The sequence below is a fragment of the Podarcis liolepis genome (assembly GCF_965112155.1).
Source record: "Podarcis liolepis genome assembly, chromosome: 5".
Classification (NCBI taxonomy): Eukaryota; Metazoa; Chordata; class Lepidosauria; order Squamata; family Lacertidae; genus Podarcis; species Podarcis liolepis.
This window is the reverse complement of record NC_139556.1, coordinates 12,560,678-12,583,909: the sequence shown is the minus strand read 5'-3', so window position 1 is coordinate 12,583,909 and position 23,232 is coordinate 12,560,678. Positions and strand designations below refer to the sequence as shown.

The window sequence follows — 23,232 nt, the reverse complement described above, 5'->3', positions numbered from 1 at the left end:
TAGACCCTGGCTTTCTTCTCGTTCAATACTCTTTCAACCAGCTATATACCCCACCCCCCCGGTGAATTCAAATAGATTCAAATAGAGCTACTGATTCATATAGGGCATTCTCGTTTTATCTTCCCCACTTCTTGGGGTCAGAAACTGCAAAGCTAGAGAGACTAGCAGGAAAAAGCAATAAATGTATAAACCACAGGCAACAATAGCGGTGCTTTACCAGCTTAAGCTGAAATGTTACCACACTTTAGAGGGTTGGGGGGAAGTGTTCAGAACTGGTACCCTCTCCCTCTAGTTGTAGTGGGATTTACAAAGCTCTTACTTAAGTTAAATATGTTTGTTTACTTTAATTTTGAACCATGGCATCCTGGCAATGACTAAAAGTGAGTCATCTTGTTATGGTCCTTGAGGAATGGGTAAGATTTGATGTTGAAACCAGTGGTGGCATTATGGGCCCAGATTAGAGATTCTAATCTGTTTACAAGCAGCCATCATATCTAGTTTGGTTATAGTTCTTAGAGCTGGTCTGAAAAATGATGCAAATGGTGCTCTTTGTTAATTTTGGGGAGCCCACTTGACAACTCTTGAAAATTCCCAAGCCAGTTTTTTAACCTGAAGCCCACAGTACAGAATGAGGGACAGAGTGGTGTCTTGAATGAATGTTTCCTTTTTCTATAGCTGGAAAAAAATAACACCTTAACTGAGGATTACACTCAGATGCTAAACACTGTGCATGGGCTCTGTCTTGCTTGTGACATTCTCAAGAGGCTTAACCATGTCTGGAAATTGGGCAGTGGATTACAGTCACTCTTCTCTTTCTTTCCCCCCGATCCCAGAAAAGCAATTTCTTCTTATACATTTATTGTGCGCATATCTATTATCCAGCGTCTCACCTGCCTGGTTTCCCTGAAATGAACTTAATGCCATTTTTGCAAAACCTGCGAACGTTTCTGAACTGTTTAAATGCTGTTTTGCCTACGGGGTCCCTCAGATTCCATCGTTTGGTTGAAGGCATTTTGCATTTCTCCGGGGCCTCCAGCATTCTCCTTGTTGCCTACCCTATCTCATCTGAGAACACAACCACAGCCCTTCCCCACTATGTCAAACAGAAGTAGTAGAGGCAGAAAGTAGGGCTACTTATAAAAATTTTAATAAGCCACATGTTGTGCGAAACCACATCAGAGGAGGAAATTCGCGTGGCTTTTGGGCAGCTGGGTATTGTGGGTCAAACTCCAAAACACTTTTCAACAGAGGTTCTCCTAAAACGTAGCTTGTTGGGAAGGGGCATCATAGAACATATCCTAGACTTCCGTTGGAGCTTGAAGAGAATTGAAAGAAAGCGAACCAGTAGCAGGGTTGTCCCTTCTGGTGAATGGAGCTCCATAAAATAACGCAGTCTGAGAGATGCCGGAGTCCTGGGGGATTCCTTACTCACATCCTGCTTGTGGAAATTCTCTGGGGGAGACTCATCTGGAGCCTTCATTGTACATCTTTAGGTACCAGGCAAAAACGTTGCTTTTCAACCAGGCCATTAGCTGGTTTAACATTCTATGGCTTTTATAATGTGGGGGTTTTTTTGGGGGGGGTATTGATTTGGTTTGCATATGACCTTGCTTTTATTGTGCATTTTGTGTTGGTATTTTGTGTTTTTATGCTGTGAACCGCCCCTGGAGCTTCAAAGGAAGGGGGGCATTCAAATTTAATTCATAATAATCAGTTGCTGTTGACACCGTAAGCTGGCAGTATTGATTATGCAAGTTATGCATAGGCTAGAAATGTTGACTATGCAGGTTCGTTTTAATTTAGCAGATCAGTTAAACGTTGCAAACTGAACTTTGTGCTCCCGCGCAGGAGAAGGCAGTGCATTGCTTCAGCAGAGTTCAAGCACTTTGCAACCATGCACAGGACCACACTTGCCCTGGGCCATCGAAAAGAAACTGCCAAAATTGATAACAATCCCCCTTGCTTTCCAGATAAGAGGTTCAACTTCTTCCTTGCCAATCTATCATTTATCTTCAGCTGTTAACAACTTCTCTGGCATTTTGTAGTGTTTGTAAGCCAGTAATTTAGCAAAAGTTTTCCCGCACCACTGCAAGCAAACGGGCAAAATTGATCCATGCCATTTTGAAATGGGGAACAGGGCAGGAGGAATCTGGCTGACGGCTTCTCTTTATTTCGGGGTGCTGGCCATCTGGCTTTCTGCAGTCAAATCCCCCAAAGTTTTGAAGAAATCTTCCATCTCTTCTTGCAGGAGGTGGTTCCTCTTGTCTGCATCATTCCGAGCCCTCTCAGAGTTCCGCAACTTGATCGCCAGCATTGTGTATTTCTTCTTTTCTTGATCGAGCTCCTCTTCTAATCTTGCCACCCTCTTCCTCAGTTCCGTGTTTGCTTCTTCAATCCTTAAAGCCAAGAGAGAGCATGAACAAGTTAACAAATGCTGCCACATGTTTATCTGTGATGTGACGACCTGCCATAGAAAGCCTGGGACAGTCATGTCCCCACAGTGACACAGCCAGCCAACTTTGTTTTGTACTGTACTAGCGCAGGACATTTTTCTGTCTAAAGTAGAGCCCAAATACAGCACAAAGGGACAACAGTTTTAAAAAGTCCGCACCATTCAGACACCAATTCCTGCCTTCATCTATCTCCCTCACATGGTGCCATTGGAAGCATGTCATATCACTATGGACTCAGCTACACAGTTCAATTTATGTGATGGTGCTGGAGGAGACTCTTGAGAGTCCCATGGACTGCAAGAAGATCAAACCTATCCATTCTGAAGGAAATCAGCCCTGAGTGCTCACTGGAAGGACAGATCCTGAAGCTGAGGCTCCAGTACTTTGGCCACCTCATGAGAAGACTCCCTGGAAAAGACCCTGATGTTGGGGAAGATGGAGGGCACAAGGAGAAGGGGACGACAGAGGACGAGATGGTTGGATAGTGTTCTCAAAGCTACCAGCATGAGTCTGACCAAACTGCGGGAGGCAGTGGAAGACAGGAGTGCCTGGTGTGCTCTGGTCCAGGGGGTCACGAAGAGTCGGACACGACTAAAAGACTAAACAACAATAAATACATTTTAAAAATGTGACACCAGATGGTGCTGTAGAGCAGCAATCCCAAGTCAATGAAAATTTCCATTGGGAGCTCTATTTTTTACAGTGTTTTAAAATATCTCTAGATCAAGCCCTTGATGTACGGCAGGAGCAGCCCTCAGTTTGTGTATGCAAACTTTTCAGTTGCACATAAATCTATATAAGGAGACTGCTCACCTTACCTATTTTGTAACTCTAAAAATGTAGTATTTGCCTGTTGAAGTGGTGGGAAAACAAAATACCTTTGGGAAGACCCCCAGGGTATCCACACCCATCCCTGTGCAGAAACACCATTTATTAAATGTATCTCCAAAATGTTAAATCAAATCTACATGGCACCAATACCTTTTCTGTATCTCTCTTTGTGCAGCCATGCACTACAAGATAGAGAGGAAGTGAAATTACCGTATTTTTCGCTCTATAACACGCACCTGACCATTACACGCACGTAGTTTTTAGAGGAGGAAAATCCGTAGGCATGCCACCCGTAGGCATTCCCTCCATAACACGCACAGACATTTCCCCTTACTTTCTAGGAGGAAAAAAGTGAGTGTTATGGTGCAAAAAATATGGTACTTCATCAGGAAGCTCCCCGAGTGCAAGCTGACGTCAAACATATTCCCAAATCATCATGGACATTGCAGCTTAAGCTCTCTGAAGCCATGTTTTTTTTTGGGGGGGGGGGTATGTGTGCAATTGTAAGCACATCAGAGCCTTCCAAAAAGGCAACACCTCCAAGGCAGGAGGGGAAACCCCAAATCCAAGTAAATCTTAGCAAAAATCAGAAGCTGCCCTCTTGTCCTTTGTCTTTATCCCTGGCATGAGCATGGTAGGTAAAGGGACCCCTGACCATTAGGTCCAGCCGTGACCGACTCTGGGGTTGCGACGCTCATCTCGCTTTACTGGCCGAGGGAGCCGACATACAGCTTCTGGGTCATGTGGCCAGCATGACTAAGCCGCTTCTGGCAAACCAGAGCAGCACACAGAAACGCCATTTATCTTCCCACTGGAGCGGTACCTATTTATCTACTTGCACTTTGACGTGCTTTCGAACTGCTAGGTGGGCAGGAGCAGGGACCGAGCAACGGGAGCTCACCCCTTCGCGGGGATTCAAACTGCCGACCTTCTGATCGGCAAGTCCTGGGCTCTGTGGTTTAACCCACAGCGCCACCTGTGTCCCATGAGCATGGTATTTCTTGTTAAATAGTCTTCCTAAAACACTATCTCTAAATGGCCCAAACCAGTGCTATTTTTCTAGAAAAAGAGGTGCTGAAACTCACCATGACCTCCCTTATTATCTTACAATGGCAACGGAGCTCACTTGAGAGGTGCTGGAACTCCGTTCCAGTGAGTTCTGGCTGAAAAAAAAAGCCCTGGCAAACCTCTGATTTCTCAGATTACTGAGTGGGTAAACTGAAGTCAACATGGAAGGGAAAGAAAGTGCTGTTTTTCTAGAAAAAAAGGTGCCGGAACTCACCATGAACACCGCCTTTGTTCTCGTATAATGGCAATGGCGCCCACCTGAGAGGTGCCGGAACTTAGTTCCGGTGAGTTCCAGCTGAAAACAACAACAGCCATTCAGAGCCTCTTGTCTCGACTCTCAGGCATTTATTTGCCTGCCTTCTGGAACGCTTACCTTTTGATACTGGAGTCATACGCAATCCTTTGTTTGCTCAGCTCTGCCTTCAGCTCGGCAACAAGACTTTGCAGGGCTTCAGAGCAGTGTGTGGAGTCTTTGGAAGCAGACGCCCCATTGTTTGGATCACTGTCGCCGCTGCAGGACGCTCCTGACCTCTCCCCGCTGTTATCCAAGCAGGCTTCGCTTTGCGGGAAGGAGCTAGCCGTGGCCCACTCCACCTGAAGAGAGCTCAAGGCCGAGGAGTCGCTGGCCCGACAGGCAGGGCAGCTGCTGACCGAATCCACGGCGAGAGAGAGTTCGCAGGATGAGCTCGACCAAGTGGCACTGGTGCTGCTGCTGTGGGTGCTGACAGAGAGGCCGGAAGTGGGGACATTGTCGTAGGTGGATAGTCTCTGAGGCGAACCTGTGGCCCGCCCTCCTGAGGACGGCCTGCAGTGGCCTTGAAGGGAATACAGTCCATTCATGAGCCAGTTCCCACCGGAAGGGAAAGCGGGGTTATCCAGCAAAGAGCTTCCCAGTTTGTGACTGAGCGACCCAGACCCCTGTTGCCGAAAGGAGTATTTCCAGGCGGGCAACGTTTGCCTTCTCTTGCCGGGGCTCGTTGCAGGAAGGCTGCAGTCTGCTTTGCTGTTCTGCTCCTTAGCTGCAGAAGATGCTGCCTTGAAGAGCTGGCTCACAGGGTTGACCGTGGGGCTTTCTAACTCGCGGTCCTTGGGGAGATGGTCTATAGTGCCATGTGGGTGCTGCCCGGGGCCCTCCGTCAGAGAGGCACCAAAGAGCTGACCATGCTCGCTGATCAAAGCAGTCATTAAGTGCTGGACCAGGGAAGTACCTGTGTGGTGATGTTAAGAGAGTTAGGCGGAGACAGCCAGCTTTGCAAACATTTGCGGTGATAGCCATACTCAGAGCAGACTCACTAAAACCAATACACTTGGACCACTGAGTTCAGTGGGTCTGCTTTGACTTGGCATTTTGTCTAGAATTCTTATGCATTCAACAACCGAATAGTCACAGGTTCTATAGCTGCTGAAATTGTCCACACACACCTGAAATATGCATCAGAACCTTAGGAATATAAAGTGCATACCTTCCATTATAGCTAGCGGATCTTCTACTTGCGGTCGAAGGATATTTGGTCCAAATACAGTGGCAAGATTCTGGACACTCATCTTGTTATGGCTCGAGTGAGACTGAACTTCATCGAGAAATCTTGAAAAGACCCCACCCAAGAGAGAAGTGAAAGTTACATTCACCACCAACTCTTCTCAGTGGAGGAAGAAGACCAGAGCGAGGAGTTACCGTTTGTGTCTCTGCCATGGCTCTCTTTACTAAGGGTCAAGTTAGAATATGTGGGAGATACAAGATGAGTCTCCTGATGCTTTTACTTTGCAGAAAATGCTTCCTCAACATCAGTCCTCTAGATGTTTTGAGACTACAATTCCCATCATCCCTGACCACTGGTCCTGCTAGCTAGGAATCATGGGAGTTGTAGGCCAAAAACATCTGGAGGGCCGAGGTTGAGGAAGCCTGAGCTAGCCCATGTAGAAGTAGAGATATGAGGCAAAAAGTGCAGATGCTATTCTGACCAACTGTTGCTGTTTTTTAGAAACTAGTTACTACCACCTTTCAGTTCTGTTAACCAATGAATGAAGGCACTGCTACGATTAACGTTTAGGAGAGCAGTGCAAGTCACGCCAAGACAGGTGTTAGCAACACTCTTTCTAGCTCATCTCTCCGTTCTACATTGCTACAGCTTGAGGATGTGCCTTTTCCATCATCTCAAGAATCTGAGGGTGATTCCCCTGCAGCTTCTCCTGTTCCACCAGCACCCAGTTGCATGTGACTGCCACAATAGGCTACAGCTCCTTTTAATACTGCAAACAGGTCTTCAAGTGGGGTGGAGCCATTGGAAGGGCAAGCCCTGATGGCCTTTCCAAAGCTTCAGTTGACTCCGAGCCTTTGCCGAGACAACATCTTCCCAAACTCAGCAAGCTGGACCCACTGAGGGCTGCACCCATAGTCCAAATTTGCTTCACCTTGGATACTCATCCTGACCTAGATGAGGCCCTGGTGTTCATTATCACTTGCACTGTGGTCCTCAACCTCCAGCAGAGGAGAGTGAGTTGCTTTAGCAAGTCATTATCTCTAGACATCAAAGCCATTGTGAGTAGAAATTGGGATGCCTCCATGCTTGTCCCCCTGAATAGATATACACACGAGCAATTGGCAGAGTACAATTTTGGAACTGAGTAGGCCTGAGCCTTCATGCCCTGTCCATAATTTGGGGGAGCAGAAAGAGTGCAAAAGAGCTCATGCACAGGACATTCAAGCAGTTATGCTCTTGCTGGTGATTATCTCTCTGTTAGACCGTCAGTTCCATCTTCCAGAAAAAGAAGGTTCCATGCCAGTACTAGTTGGGCAGCAGTGACTTTCCTAACCCCTCTGGTGATAGCGCTCCCAGTGCTTCAGTGTCTGATCTTTGTTGTCAAAACCAAAGGAAAGATTGCTTGGGCCAATACTTCCACCCTCCTCCCATAAACATGACTTACTTGCAGATGTACTTGAGGAGATTGTAGTTGGCCTGCGGAAGGCTTCTCACATGTCTTGCCAGTTCCTGAGTGCCCTGAGGGACGGGACGAAAGCAGAATGAACACTAAGCTCAATAGCTCCATAACTAGCACCAAACACACAACCAGCCCCCATATTCAATGGCGATCTGGGGAGATCGATTAGTCTAGTTCTGGACAGAGTTGTCCTCCACTGGAACAAGGCAGCTCCTAACCTGCTGATACTGCTGGATCCAGCCTTGAAGACTCGTGGCCCCAGTGACTAGGAGAGTGCTTTTCCAGCTATGACTGGTTCACCAGTTATGGCCCCATTTGGATATTCCATGATCATGCATTCCATGATCTAGTAACTTCCAGACGGGATTACTGCAAAGCGCTTGACGTGGGGCAGCCCTTGAAGTTGACTCCAAGAGGTCGACTCAGAAACTCAGCAGCCAGATTACCAGCAGGGCTAATCTCGCATCGCCGTCATTTTAAAACAGCTGCACCTTGCTGCCAATTCATTTCTGGGCCCAATTCGAGGTGTTCACATTAGGGTTCAAAAACCCTACATATTTGAAAGAGCCCCTCCTTTCCTACACCCCCTCTTGGGAATGAATATCAGCAGAGGGGCTCCTATGTATAGTTCCACCTCATAAATTATGGGGTGGGAGGAGGGGCAGATTCTGTGGCAGTCCCTAAACTTGTCACATTCCCTCCCCACCTACGGCAACTATTCCTCTGATGGCAATTCGTCTTAACTGATTTTAATACAGTGGTACCTCAGGTTAAGTACTTAATTCGTTCCGGAGGTCCGTACTTAACCTGAAACTGTTCTTAACCTGAAGCACCACTTTAGCTAATGGGGTCTCCTGCTGCTGCCGTGCCGCCGGAGCCCGATTTCTGTTCTTATCCTGCAGCAAAGTTCTTAACCTGAAGCACTATTTCTGGGTTAGCGGAGTCTGTAACCTGAAGCGTATGTAACCCGAGGTACCACTGTACTGTGTTTTTATATTGCTGTCACATGTCTAGGACCTCATGGTGAAGAGCAGGTAAAGAAGTTAAATAAGAATAAAATTATTGTTTTGGAATTCATCACCTTCTAAAAAGACCCCCAGTTTGATTGATCTTTGCACAAAGGTTTGTTCATGAGTTTGCGACGTGTTTACTGACCTCTCCTTTGTCCTTGGAAAGCAGTTGCCCACAGGAGAGGAAGTCTTCATATCTGGCAAAAGGAATGACAGGCTCTGGAAGCTCTCTAAGGTAAAGTTTCAGGAGAGAGGCTACTGTGTGGACATCGGTGTTGCTGCAACAAAGGAAGAAAAAAAGGAAGTTTTAGCAAGATGCAAAGCAGCTGAGTCAGAAACTCTGCAGTTGCCCTTGGCAAAGATGGGCAAGCTTCCGAAATGGCCTAAAAGAAAACTAAAACTAAAAGATACCTTGAAACACACGTTTATTTATCTATCTAAGTGGTCAGGCCCTTTTTCTTGTCCAGAGCAAAGTGACTTAGAACCAAACAGACAGTAAACCCCATATAGATGCATGAAAGCAAAGAGGAAAGAGAAATCCATTAAAAAACATTCCACTCTCTTCCTAAAGGCCACAGAAAGCCAAAGTAAATATGTATAATGAAGCTGCCAGCCAAGCCTCTTTGGGGAGAGTGTTTCACAAACAGGGAGCCACCACAGAAAAGGCCAGTTCTCCTGTTGCCTCTCCTGATCTCTCATGGAGGAGGACTTCAGATTAATAATAATAATAATAATAATAATAATAATAATAATAATAATAATAATTTATTACTTATACCCTTCCCATATGGATGGGCCTCCCCAGCTACTCTGGGCGGCTTCCAACAGGATATTAAAAACACAATACAAGAAAAAACATTAAAAACTTCCCTAAACAGGGCTGCCTTCAGATGTCTTCTAAAAATCAGATAGTTTATTTCCTTGACACCTGGTGGGAGGGTGTTCCACAGGGTGGGGTACAGTAAACCCTCAACTTATGTGGGGGCTACGTTTCAGGGATTGCACCTAAAGCCAAAATCATGTATAGTCAAAAACACATCGGGTGCGATGGCAGGTGGGATTGCCAAAGTCTTTTTTCACTTCCTGCTCTCTTTAAAGCTTTTTTTTAAAAAAAAGTTAAATGTACATAAGTTGGGGGCTTACTGTATCATATTCTTGAAGCATTTAAGGCTTTATAGGCCAAAACCAGCACTTTGAACTGGGCCCGGAAACTAATTAGAGGCCAGTTCAGTTGGGCCAGAATTAGTATTATATGCTCAAACCATCTTGCCCTGGTGAGCAATCCGGCCACTGAATTCTGCACAGTCTACAGAGACAACCCCATGCATCATGAGTTGCAGTAATCTAACCTAGAGGTTACTTAAAAATAAAATAAATAAAAATGAAGTAGTTTATGTATGTGACAATAGCCGCTGGGATTCTTTATGTGCAGAAATGGAAGGAAGAAGAAATTCCCACCCCCCAAAAAATTAAAAGCAAGATTTAAGAGAATGTAACGGGCGTTTTATGGAAGAATGGATGCCTTTTTTTGGACTATTTAAAGAAATATTATAGTATGATGAACTCGTGAGCAGGATTTTAGCTGTGAGCAACAAAAGGAATCAGATTATAGTCTTGCGGTTATGATTTAACAGGGAGAAAGTAGGACGCAGAAGAAGAAGAGAATCAACCAATCCATGGGAAACAGGGTGGGAAGTCGACAAAAACAAGAGGGCGAAAAAATTAAATGTTTATTGGACTGTGTATGTTAAAAATGTTCATAAAATATCATTTGGGGGTGGGGTGAACCCTAGAGGTTACTGCATAGGTAAAGGTAAAGGACCCCTGGATGGTTAAGTCCAGTCAAAGGCGATTCTGGGGTTGCGGCGCTCATCTCACTTTCAGGCCAAGGGAGCTGGTGTTTGTCCACAGACAGCTTTCCGGGTCATGTGGCCAGCAGGACTAAGCAGCTTCTGGCGCAACAGGACACCGTGACGGAAACCAGAGCGCACAGAAACGCCGTTTTTCTTCCTCTGGCTGCAGTACCTATTTATCTACTTGCACTGGTGTGCTTTCAAACTGCTAGGTTGGCAGGAGCTGGGACTGAGCAACGGGAGCTCACCCCATCGTGGGGATTCGAACCGCCGACCTCCCGATCGGCAAGCCCAAGAGGCTCAGTGGGAGTGGAGAATCACTTGGGACAACAGCATTATCCAAGAGGCTGGGTTTTATAGCCCCTCTCTGTAACGTTGGAAATAAAAAAGGAATGTAAGATACTTTCCATTGTCTTTCTGCTTTCCTGGGCAACCAGCCGGGAGCCGATGACAGCATCCTGACAGTCTGTCTTTTTGTCCTACCATGACCCTGCTCCCTCCCACATGTTGCACAACAGCTTTTTGAGTGGCTGCTGTTGCTTTGTGAGGTACGCCATTCTTGCTGATGTGCAGGGTACCTGCCATGGACCAGCCTCGCTACTACAGTGGTACCTCAGGTTAAGAACTTAATTCGTTCCGGAGGTCCGTTCTTAACCTGAAACTGTTATTAACCTGAAGCACCACTTTAGCTAATGGGGCCTCCTGCTGCCGCCGCGCCACCGGAGCACGATTTCTGTTCTCATCCTGAAGCAAAGTTCTTAACTCGAGGTACTATTTCTCGGTTAGCAGAGTCTGTAACCTGAAGCGTCTGTAACCTGAAGTGTATGTAACCCAAGGTACCACTGTACTTACCTGATAATGTTTAAGCCTCCTAACCACCGCGGAAGGAAAAGTAGCCACTGTTCTTCCCTCCTATCATAGGAGCCAACTCACAGGGGTCAAGGTCCTTTTGCCCCCCATAAAATATTTGAGGGGATCTGGGCAGGGGTGCCAACTTGAATAAACTATAGGGGGCAGTGTGGGTGTAGCCAAGAGGGGGCAGGGGGCAACTGCCCCCTAAATCAAGTAGATCAATAAAAATAGTTAAATAACTGAGGTTTTGCCCCCCGCTAGCATAAAGTCTGCCCTCCTAACATAAATCCTGGCTACGCCCATGGGGGCCAGGTAAGCCCCACCCCACATAATCACTGGATGTGGCACCCTCCCATTTGAATGGCAAATGCAGAGCACCACATGCTAGTTTGGCTGGCTGGGCCCCCACGGTAAAGAAATTTGAGGGTGCCTCGGGCCCCCCAGAGATGGTGTCTATGTTACCAGTGATACATACCTGTGATCTAGCATAAGAAACAGACACGGCTACTTCTGTATTGGTTAACCGTTAAGTGTTTATAATATGGTTTTATTTTTTTTGTAATTGTACAGTGGTACCCCGGGTTAAGTACTTAATTCGTTCCGGAGGTCCGTTCTTAACCTGAAACTGTTCTTAAACTGAAGCACCACTTTAGCTAATGGGGCCTCCTGCTGCCGCCAAACCACCGCCACACAATTTCTGTTCTCATCCTGAAGCAAAGTTCTTAACCTGAGGTAATATTTCTGGGTTAGCGGAGTCTGTAACCTGAAGCGTATGTAACCTGAAGTGTATGTAACCCGAGGTACCACTGTAATGGGAAGGAGCTCAGGCAATTCCCTAAATATAGTGGTACCTCGGGTTAAGAACTTAATTTATTCTGGAGGTCCGTCCTTAACCTGAAACTGTTCTTAACCTGAGGCACCACTTTAGCTAATGGGGCCTCCTGCTGCCACCGTGCCGCTGGAGCATGATTTCTGTTCTCATCCTGAAGCAAAGTTCTTAACCTGAGGTAATATTTCTGGGTTAGCGGAGTCTGTAACCTGAAGCGTATGTAACCTGAAGCGTATGTAACCCGAGGTACCACTGTACACTGCCCTGGGAGGTTCCGCTGAACTCAGATATTTTCTAAACTAAATACGGTGGCGATCCTCCTTCCTCAGGAGGAGGGGACGGTGATGGCAAGAAATCTCCCAATCCAGACACGTGGGGGACTTGCAGCTCTCCTAGTGTTCCCTTAAAAAATGCCAGTTCACCTGTCAAACAGAGGTTTCTCCCCACAGTCAAAGGAGTCCTGCAGCTCTTTCACCAAATTGGCTTGCCCAGGCATGCGGAAGAGGCCTTCCTCAGCGAGCCCATGCTCCCGGATAAAATCCACACATTGCTCCACCAGAAGTGGAGCCAGGTGCTTCCCGTACTTCCTTTCGTATTGGACTGTGTCTTCCAAGCGTTGACCAAAGATCCCTGCCAATGGGAGAAGCCAAGCATTATCTTTGGTGGTCCACAATCTCAGACCTATTTTCCAGGGACAGTCCCGGATTTACAGAAGCCATCCTGGTTTCTGAATTGATCCTGGAATGTCTCGCTTTTCCTTAGGGCGTCCCCCTATTTTTATTGGAGAAATGTTGGAAGGTATGGAGTTATGAGACCCCCAAGCCAAGGAGATAAGTAACTATCCAACCTTTAGAAGACATCTGAAGGCAGCCCTGTCTAGGGAAGTTTTTTTCATGTTTCATGTTTCATTATGTTTTTCTCTAATGTTGGAAGCCATGCAGAATAGCTGGAGCAACTCGGGGTATAAAATAATAATAATAATAATAATAATAATAATAATAATAATAATAATAATAAAATAAAATAATAATAATTAATAATAATAATAATACAGTGGTACCTTGGGTTAAGAACTTAATTCGTTCCGGAGGTCCGTTCTGAACCTGAAACTGTTCTTAACCTGAAGCACCACTTTAGCTAATGGGGCCTACTGCTGCTGCCACCGCGCAATTTCTGTTCTCATCCTGAAGCAAAGTTCTTAACCTGAGGTACTATTTCTGGGTTAGCAGAGTCTGTAACCTGAAGCGTATGTAACCTGAGGTACCACTGTAATAATAATAACAACAATAATAAGAATAACAACAACAACAATAATAATAATGGCATAGGGGGTTCCTGTTTTCACTGGAGAAATGTTGGAGGGTATGCAATTCTGGTGTGGGAGGAGTTGTGGGGCAAGCAAGGTGGACTGAGTCTGTCAGGTTACATGAAGTGAAGGGAGAAGTTGATGGGCAAATCCATTTGGGACCTGAAACATTCTTAGATGCTGTTTGAGGCCCCAGCACTGTTTTCCTCGGGTGCCTATGGCTTGAGAGGAATCGCTGTGAAGTCGCAGGTTGCATGAACCTTTCCCCAGATGTTAGTGTCCCCCACAAATGCAGTCTACACACAGGTGTGATGTCAAAGTGCACCCCACCAGCAGCACCCTGCCTCGGAACATGTAACATTGCAAAGGGGCACTGCAAGAATTGTGTAAAGGTAAAGGGACCCCTGACCATTAGGTCCAGTCGTGGCCGACTCTGGGGTTGCGGCTCTCATCTCGCTTTATTGGCCGAGGGAGCCGGTGTACAGCTTCCGGGTCATGTGGCCAGCATGACTAAGCCGCTTCTGGCGAACCAGAGCAGCGCACGGAAACACCATTTACCTTCCCGCTGAAGCAGTACCTATTTATCTACTTGCACTTTGACGTGCTTTTGAACTGCTAGGTTGGCAGGAGCAGGGACCGAGCAACGGGAGCTCACCCCGTTGCAGGGATTCGAACCGCTGACCTTCTGATCGGCAAGTCCTAGACTCTGTGGTTTAACCCACAGCGCCACCCGTGTCCCGAATTGCAAGAATTGTAGTTCCTCCTTAATGAAGAATGAGGAGACGCCCTAACCAGGGAGTGACGCTACTGTGTGGTTATGAGATGTGTGGCGTTTTATGAGGGGCATAAAATGTGAGGGAAAAGACAAATGGAGACCAAGTCAGCTGGCTAATGGTCATGGGGAGAAGGAACTGAAAGGAGGGAAGAAAGCTGAAAGTCAGGAAAGGGAGAGAGGACCAACTAAGGTTTCAAAAAAACTTGCTAGAATAGACCAATCACTTTCTAAATAAAGGTGCATAATTGACAAGTCCTGAAAGGTTCATTCATATCTGTGATTCCTCACCAGTTACAGCAGTTTTCTGGTTTGTGTTAACTGCTATAAACAATATTATTAAGAAATATTGTCTAAGAATACTTAAGCCTAGAGAGAGGTTACTAATTTGCCCTATTCAACTGAGGACCATGTACCTTGTAAAGGCCACAACAGCTGTTTGTGGCATGTTTAAACCTATGCTATTAAATACAGCTAGTGGAAGAGAAATTCCTTTGGTGCAAAAGCTGAATCCTAGCTTTACACCAGAGGTCAGCAAACTTTTTCAGCAGGGGGCTGGTCCACTGTCCCTCAGACCTTGTGGGGGGCTGGACTATATTTTGGGGGGAAATACAGTGGTACCTCGGGTTGCATACGCTTCAGGTTACATATGCTTCAGGTTACAGAATCCGCTAACTCAGAAATATTGCTTCAGGTTAAGAACTTTGCTTCAGGATGAGAACTTTGTGCTCGTGCTCAAACAATGAGAAATCATGCTCCGGCGGCGCGGCGGCAGCAGGAGCCCCATTAGCTAAAGTGGTGCTTCAGGTTAAGAGCAGTTTCAGGTTAAGTACGGACCTCCGGAACAAATTAAGTACTTAACCTGAGGTACCACTGTATGAATGAATTCCTATGCCCCACAAATAACCCAGAGATGTATTTTAAATAAAAGCACACATTCTACTCATGTAAAAACACGTTGATTCTCGGACCGTCCGCAGGCTGGATTTAGAAGGCGATTGGGCCAGATCCGGCCCCCGGGCCTTAGTTTGCCTACCCATGCTTTACACACATCAGAGAGAATGACAAAGCCTTGTTTCTCAAATACCTCCCGTAACTTGGAAGTAACGAAGCATACTGGCTACGTCTGTGGAACAATTGCACCTAAGGCGTTTGTGATCCTCCACTTCGGCAAAATTCTCCAAAGGCTAGAATATGTCTTCAGATGAACCAGAGGCAAACAGGTCTTAACCAAGGAAAGAAAATTCTTTGGCGCTCTAGCCTCAGTGCATGAGAGAGAGCTGGTATAAGAGGCTAACTATGAACCAGGAAGTCCTGACGGAATGTTGCCTCTGCTTTGAACTCGCTAGGTGGCCTCAGGCAAACTATTCTATCTCAGCCCACTCCCCCACCCACCGCCCCTTACAGCGTGAAGATATTAATAGCGACCTAACTTTAGGAGGTTGTGGTAAGGGTTACATTAAGACAATGCATGTGGACACTGTAAATGCTATAATCCATGCAGTTATTATTTATGAGCTTGCCCCCTTTCACATTACCTGATGGAGCATTTTGCCAGATTAAAGGTAAAGGTAAAGGGACCCCTGACCATTAGGTCCAGTCGTGGCCGACTCTGGGGTTGTGGCGCTCATCTCATTTTATTGGCTGAGGGAGCCGGCGTACAGCTTAGTACAGCATGACTAAGCCACTTCTGGCAAACCAGAGCAGTGCACAGAAACACCGTTTACCTTCCTGCTGGTGTGGTACCTATTTATCTACTTGCACCTTGACGTGCTTTTGAACTACTAGGTTGGCAGGAGCTGGGACTGAGCAACGGGAGCTCACCCTGTCGCGGGGATTCAAACTGCCGACCTTCTGATTACACGAAATGTGGAAAGAACTCCGAACAAATGTTCCTCTCCTACCACCATGTACCTTCATGGACAGTGTATAAATAGCGTTTGTACTCTGATCTCTCTACTGAATTCCGTCCCTAGAATCGCACTTTAGAACATCTAGCTCTCATTTCAGAGTATCTGTCTCTCTAGAGCAAAATGATTCTACCAAAACGCCAGAGTTCCTCAAGCATTTGATTGAGAAGCTTCTGGCTCCGTTCCACAGACTCACATACTGTAGCTTTGCAAAAGAGAAGTAGCTGCAAAGGAACTGGAAGTACCTATGCTGAAATAATCGCAAAGGATGGCATTCGACCAAGTTTTACCCACTGAAATTAATGAACATGATGACTGCGTGAGGCCCATTCATTTCAATAGGTTCTACTCTGAGTAGGACTTCAACTACCACTCAAAGACTTGGGGCCAGATTCAGCGAACTGATCCTGCTAGCGGAAAGCTGCAGGTCCTGTCCCAAGCCTCTCCAGGTATGGTTGGGCACGTCCAAAACCTGGAGACCTGTTGTCAGTAAGTGTGGACAATACCAGGCTAGATGGATCAATGGTCTTGGAACCACTGGGATCATCTAGTCCAGGCTTCCTCAACCTCGGCCCTCCAGATGCTTTGAGACTACAATTCCCATCATCCATGACCACCGGTCCTGCTAGCTAGGGATCATGGGAGTTGTAGGTCAAAAACATCTGGAGGGCTGAGGTTGAGGAAGCCTGATCTACTCCAGCTCCCTGCAATGAAGGAATATGCAGCTGTTCCATGAGGAGATTGAACTTGCAACCTTGGGGTTATCAGCACCGCGCTCTAACCAACTGAGCTAGCTAGCTTGAAATGGCCTCTTCTGGTCTCACGACGTTCCTCTCCGATAATCAGCTAATGCAGGCGCAGCACTATATGTAGGGCTAAACGAAGTGTCCTATTTGCAGAGGTGTGTCTAAGCTTCTCAACGCCACACCTGGAACTGGAAAAGCCATTGGGATGGGAGAATCAGGAAAGGAAAGGGAAATTTGCTTCACCCACTGTTTCTGTGTTCCAAATCTTCCTCTCCATGGCAATTTCCTCTTATGGGGACTTAAATGCAGAATGCATTTAACACCCCATGGGAGAAAAGTTGTGTGGAGAGGATTCTGAACAGGGAACTAGCTGGCAAAGAATTGACAGAGTAGCCTAAAAGGTAAAGGTAAAGGGACCCCGGCCATTAGGTCCAATCGTGACTGACTCTGGGGTTGTGGCGCTCATCTCGCACTATTGACCAAGGGAGCTGGTGTACAGCTTCCGGGTCATGTGGCCAGCATGACTAAGCCGCTCCTGGTGAACCAGAGCAGTGCACGGAAACACTGTTTACCTTCCCGCCGGAGTGGTACCTATTTATCTACTTGCACTTTGACGTGCTTTTGAACTGCTAAGTTGGCAGGAGCAGGGACCGAGCAACGGGAGCTCACCCTGTTGCGGGGATTTGAGCTGCCGACCTTCTGATTGGCATGTCCTAGGCTCTGTGGCTTAACGCACAGCGCCACCCGCGTCACCAAACTTCTGGGGTGGCGGATGCCAGTCACAAATGGGCACCCGTTGGGAGCTTGGCATAGCACGGAATAGCTGCCACACCTAAAACAGTTGGAAAATAGAAGGCCACAAAAAGTGTTCAAAGATGGAAAATGCTGCCTTGAACAGGTCAGCCCATTGGTCCATCTGATCTAGAATTCTTGTGTCCAATTCTGGGAATTATCCGGCAGCTTAATGTGTACCATACATCCAAGAGTTTGCTTGTCAGTCATAGAAAAGCTCAAGGAAAAGGCAACAACAACAACAACAACAACAACAACAACAACAACAATAATAATAATAATTTATTATTTGTACCCTGCCCATCTGGCTGGGTTTCCCCAGCCACTCTGGGAGGCTTCCACAGAGACCAAAAATACACTAAAATGTCACACATTAAAAACTTCACTGAACAAGGCTGCCTTAAGATGTCTTCTAAAAGTCAGGTAGTTGTGTGACATCTGATGGGAGGGTGTTCCACAGGGCGGGCGCCACTACCGAGAAGGCCCTCTGCCTGGTTCCCTGTAGCTTTGCTTCTTGCAATGAGGGAACCTCCAGAAGGCCCTCGGCGCTGGACCTCAGCGTCCGGGCAGAACGATGACAGTGGAGACGCTCCCTCAGGTATACTGGGCCGAGGCCATTTAGGGCTTTAAAGGTCAGCACCAACACTTTGAATTGTGCTCGGAAACGTACTGGGAGCCAATGTAGGTCTTTCAAGACTGGTGTTATGTGGTCTCGGCGGCCGCTCCCAGTCACCAGTCTAGCTGCCGCATTCTGGATTAGTTGTAGTTTCCGGGTCACCTTCAAAGGTAGCCCCACGTAGAGCGCATTGCAGTAGTCCAAGCAGGAGATAACTAGAGCATGTACCACTCTGGCTGATGCATGGGAACTAAACAGTTAACATATTTTCTGGAGCTTCTTCCCTCCTTACGAAGCCAGGTGTTTGGCTAGGTTTAAGAGCAATAAAAATGGCTTGCTAGGTTTCCATCTCTATCTTCTAAGGTCCAACAGACAAGCAGGCTCTCAAGTCAGCACACCTGATGCAGGAAGAAGATATGCCTATAGACAAGCTGCCTGTTTCTTAAACAGCCCTTGCAGACATAACTTTGAGTGGAGAAAACAAAATTATTCTGTAACTGTAGGAGGTTCTCTCTCCAGCTGGGATAAGTTACTCAATAAATGCTTAGCAGAACAAAGTCTGAACATGTTGAGGACGGGGGCAAAAATATTTGGAGTGCGTCACAAATCCCTAATTCAACACCAGCTTCAAAGACAAGACTCGAAATTCTGAAAACGTAAAATACATTCGTTGGTTGGTTTCATCCATCTGCCCAGATGGTAGGATTGCATTCCTTGCGAGAGCTTCTGGTTCACACATGTTCAGGGAGACAAAGTCATCATGCACTTTCTGGTTTGCCAGTCGCCCAACGGCAAGCCCCCAAAGTGCAGAAAGTAACACATTTGCACTTTCATGAAAGCACATTTTCAATTGATACAAATGTAAATAGTTAATCTAGGCAAATTCTCCTGTGTTGGCTTGTGTGTGTGTGTAAAGCTGCTCAATATCTTATCAAATGGACGATTTGTGTATTTATGCTCATTTCAGCAAGCTCTCACTTCTTCGCTTTCTATATTTCTTTGTGTGTGTTGGTTACACTGGGACACTTTCCTGTGTGCGTGTGACAGGATGAATGGGCAAGCTTTAAGGCTCAGCTGCGCTGCTGAATACAGGTCACATGTAAACACAACCGTATCGGCATCCTGATAGCAAAACCAGCCAGCACAACATGTGCATACAGGCAGAACCTGCACTTTCATCCAAACCTTACAGTCCGATGGGAAAAAACACAACAACCCTTTATTGGTGGCCTGATGATCAATGGCTTAGAATCATAAAATTGTGGAGTTGGAAGGGACCCTTAGGGTCATCTAGTCCAACCTCCTTGCAGTGCAGGAGTAAATAGTAAAGGTAAAGGGACCCCTGACCATTAGGTCCAGTTGTGACCGACTCTGGGGTTGTGGCACTCATCTCGCTTTACTGGCCAAGGCAGCCGGCATACAACTTCCGGGTCATGTGGCCAGCATGACTAACCGTTTACCTTCCCGCTGGAGCGGTACCTATTTATCTACTTGCACTTATCTACTTGCACTTTGACGTGCTTTCGAACTGCTAGGTTAGCAGGAGCTGGGACCGAGCAACGGGAGCTCACCCCGTCACAGGGATTCGAACCGCCGACCTTCTGATCAGCAAGTCCTAGGCTCTGTGGTTTAACCCACAGCGCTACCCACATCTGCAGGAGTAAATAGAGTTTGAGAAATAAGGCCCAGAAAGACCCATGGAATTCATCCAGGTTTGATGGCCAAGATCACTGCAGAGCTGGAGATTCCTACATCGCCGTTGCCCTGCAGCCATCCTTCACTCGTGAGTTTGCGCCGCAAGTACAAAATGCTGGCCCTCGATTCTCCATTGAAGGGAGTTTTTAGTCCGACAAGCGAAGGCAAGCCTTCAGCAGAAGCTCTGAGCCCCCGCCTGACCTTGCAAGCTTTGCCATCTGAGAAACGACTGCGGCTTTCCCCCTGCACCTTACCTCTGGTTGTGGCGCAGCACTTGGGTGCATGGCAGCTCCCCAACATCCAGCAGAAGTCTGGCAACGTGATGGCGCAGGAGCGGCAGAGGAGGAAGGTCTTGACTCCAGGCATTAGACACATTCTGAGTCCCCCTGCAGCCCCTGTTGCCCACAAGGCCTCGGCTGCAACACGGAGAGCAGCCGCACAGCTCCCCTCCGGCTGCAGAGGATTAAATCGCGGCAGCCCATCTGGCCTCAGCGCCACGACTCGCTCGGCATTAATTATGACTTGTTGCTAAAGCATTTGAAATATCCAATGAAAACGGGGAGCTCGCTAGCTTCCAATGCAGCGGCAAGGGAGGCAAGGCAGGTAGGGTCTTGCCCACTCTCAGCACTCCTCCCAGTTGCAGCCAAGGTAAACAGCAACTCAGTCTGGGTCACAGGTTTTAACAAATGTCTCCCCCGTGGGCTGAGTATGAAATTCAGGGTCTTATCAGAGATCTTCTTGATGACTTCCAGAAGCGTGCAGTCGGCATCATGCCATGCTGTCTGTCCCGTCCAGTGAAACATTCCTGGGCTGCCTGAGCACTGCTGCCTACTAGGCATCACCTTAATGCCTTCCGTCAACAGAGGGTTCTTCTCGGTCATGTAAAGGTAAAGGGACCCCTGACCATTAGGTCCAGTCGCGTCTGACTCTGGGGTTGCGGCACTCATCTCGCTTTATTGGCTGAGGGAGCCGGCATCCAGCTTCCGGGTCATGTGGCCAGCATGACTAAACCACTTCTGTTGAGCCAGAGCAGCGCACGGAAACGCCGTTTACTTTCCCACTGGAGCAGTACCTATTTATCTACTTGCACTTTGACGTGCTTTCAAACTGCTAGGTTGGCAGGAACTGGGACCGAGCAACAGGAGCTCACCCCTTCGTGGGGATTCGAACCGCCGACCTTCTGATCGGCAAGTTCTAGGCTCTGTGGTTTAACCCACAATGCCACCCGCATCCCTAGCACCACCCGCGTCCCTTCTCGGTCATGTAGAGAAGCACAAATTGACTCAAAGTTTCTTCATGGCCTCAGAGGCTCAGAAATATCAAGCAGAACTAGGCACAACCACCTGGTTGCTGAAAGTATCAAAGGTTTGACTGGGTAGAACTCCACTGGATTGAAAAGGCAAGTTTCACCATGCAAGTTACTGTAAGCACCTAGATTTCCTAATCCGGCCTTTCCCAAACTGGTGCCCTCCAGATATTTTGGACTGCAACTACCATCAGCTCCATCTAACATGGCCAATGGGCAGGCATAATGGGATCTGTAGTTCAAAACGTTTGGAGAGCACTAAGTGTAGAGTTCGAAGGGATCCCAGGGGTCATCTAGTCCAACCCCCCTTCAATGCAGGAATATCAGCTGAAGCATCCCTGACAGATGGCCATCCAACCTCTGCTTAAAAGTCCCCAAGGAAGAAGAGTCCACCACCTTCTAAGTTCATTCCACTGTCAGACAGATCTTACTACCAGAAAGTTCTTCCTGGTGTTTAGTTGAAATCTCCTTTCTTGTAACTTGAAGTCATTGGTCCAGGTTCTACCCTCCCGAGCAGGAGAAAACAAGTTTTCTCCATCCTCCATGTGACAACCCTTTAGATATTTGAAGATGGCTATCGTATCTCCCTTCAGTGTCCTCTTTTTTAGTCTAAACATACCCAACTCCCTCAACTATTCCTCATAAGGCTTGGTTTCCTGACCATTTATCATCTTGGTCACCCCTGGGCACACACCTTCCAGCTTGTCAATATCCTCCTTAAATTGTGGTGGCCAGAAATGGATGCAGGACTCCAGGTGTGGTCGGAATAAAGCGAGTGATAAGGCTTTTGCCACCTCAAAGCTGTGAACACCAACTGTATCAACCTCTTAGAGAAATGAACTTTAGGAGAGCTCTGCAAGCCAAACCAAGAGCACAGGCCACCACGATAGACCTGCTCTTTTCATGAACTTTCCCAAGAATGGGAACAACAAAACACAGAACCTTTGGACTTGGTTGGAGGCCACGTGTTGGTTGGAGGTGTTCCCTGCATAACCATTTGCTACATTTTGTTGTTGTTTAGTCAACTCTTTGTGACCCCATGGACCAGAGCACGCCAGGCACTCCTGTCTTCCACTGCCTCCTGCAGTTTGGTCAAACTCATGCTGGTAGCTTCGAGAACACTGTCCAACCATCTCGTCCTCTGTCGTCCCCTTCTCCTTGTGCCCTCCATCTTTCCCACCATCAGGGTCTTTTCCAGGGAGTCTTCTCTTCTCATGAGGTGGCCAAAGTACTGGAGCCTCAGCTTCACGATCTGCCCTTCCAGTGAGCACTCAGGGCTGCTTTCTTTAAGAATGGAGAGGTTTGATCTTCTTGCAGTCCACGGGACTCTCAAGAGTCTCCTCCAGCACCATAATTCAAAAGCATCAATTCTTTGGCGATCAGCCTTCTTTATGGTCCAGCAGTCACTTCCATACATCGCTACTGGGAAAACCATAGCTTTTACTATACGGACCTTTGTTGGCAAGGTGCTTTTTAAGAAGCTGTCTAGGTTTGTCATCGCTTTCCTCCCAAGAAGCAGGCGTCTTATAATTTCGTGGCTGCTGTCACCATCTGCAGTGGTCATGGAGCCGAAGAAAGTAAAATCTTTCACTGCCTCCATTCCTTCCCCTTCTATTTGCCAGAAGGTGATGGGACCAGTGGCCATGATCTTAGTTTTTTTGATGCTGAGCTTCAGACCAATTTGCTACATTACCTTGAGAGAAAGGGATTTAGGTTTTGTGAATAGGAGCTGTGAATCATACCTCCAGTGAATGGTGTCCATATTACCCGCCGTATAGCTTTCACCCAATTTTCCATATCATTCTGGGAGCTAGCCATGAACAAGAAGGCTTCATGGTGGATGGGCACCTTATCCCGACCTGCTGTGCCACCTGGAAAGAAGACACACTTCCGTTACCATCTGCATACAGAACGTAACTTCTACTCTTCCCTGGTATAAATACTGGTATATAGTGCTTCATTTGATATATAGTGATTAATGTCAAGCTCAAAACTCTTGAATTATATATCCAGCACATGGAACCTTACAAAAGGACTATGAATGGACGCTCCGCACCCTTACCATAGCAAAAAGACTGATACTGATGAATTGGAAAAATAAAAATGCGGCTCCCTTCTATGATTGGATTGAAGATTTATACAAACTTGCAATGTATGAGCAACTTGCATATAAATGCAGACTTGCCATGGACAAATTCAATGATATTGACGCGGCAGCTAAAAAAGCCAATGCAATTCTGGGCTGCATCAATA

The 23,232-nt window shown here is 47.0% G+C and overlaps 1 protein-coding gene across 2 annotated transcripts in view; it reads right to left on the bottom strand.

Annotated features, from left to right (window-relative positions):
- Positions 1 to 100: 100 nt before the first annotated feature.
- ARHGAP22 (Rho GTPase activating protein 22) overlaps positions 101 to 23,232 on the bottom strand; it is a 40,429-nt gene continuing 17,297 nt past the window's right edge. Inside the window, exons 4-10 of one of the 2 annotated variants that reach the window (XM_083505460.1) lie at positions 22,722 to 22,850; positions 12,259 to 12,466; positions 8,448 to 8,580; positions 7,278 to 7,351; positions 5,816 to 5,937; positions 4,726 to 5,560; positions 101 to 2,396 (exon numbers count right to left, since the gene is read on the bottom strand). In XM_083505460.1, the coding sequence (XP_083361586.1) occupies positions 2,168 to 2,396; positions 4,726 to 5,560; positions 5,816 to 5,937; positions 7,278 to 7,351; positions 8,448 to 8,580; positions 12,259 to 12,466; positions 22,722 to 22,850 (1,730 nt within the window). In that variant the 3' untranslated portion in view covers positions 101 to 2,167. Of the gene's footprint in view, positions 2,397 to 4,725; positions 5,561 to 5,815; positions 5,938 to 7,277; positions 7,352 to 8,447; positions 8,581 to 12,258; positions 12,467 to 19,927; positions 20,267 to 22,721; positions 22,851 to 23,232 lie in introns of those variants that run through there. The other variant, XM_083505461.1, reaches the window with a different exon arrangement.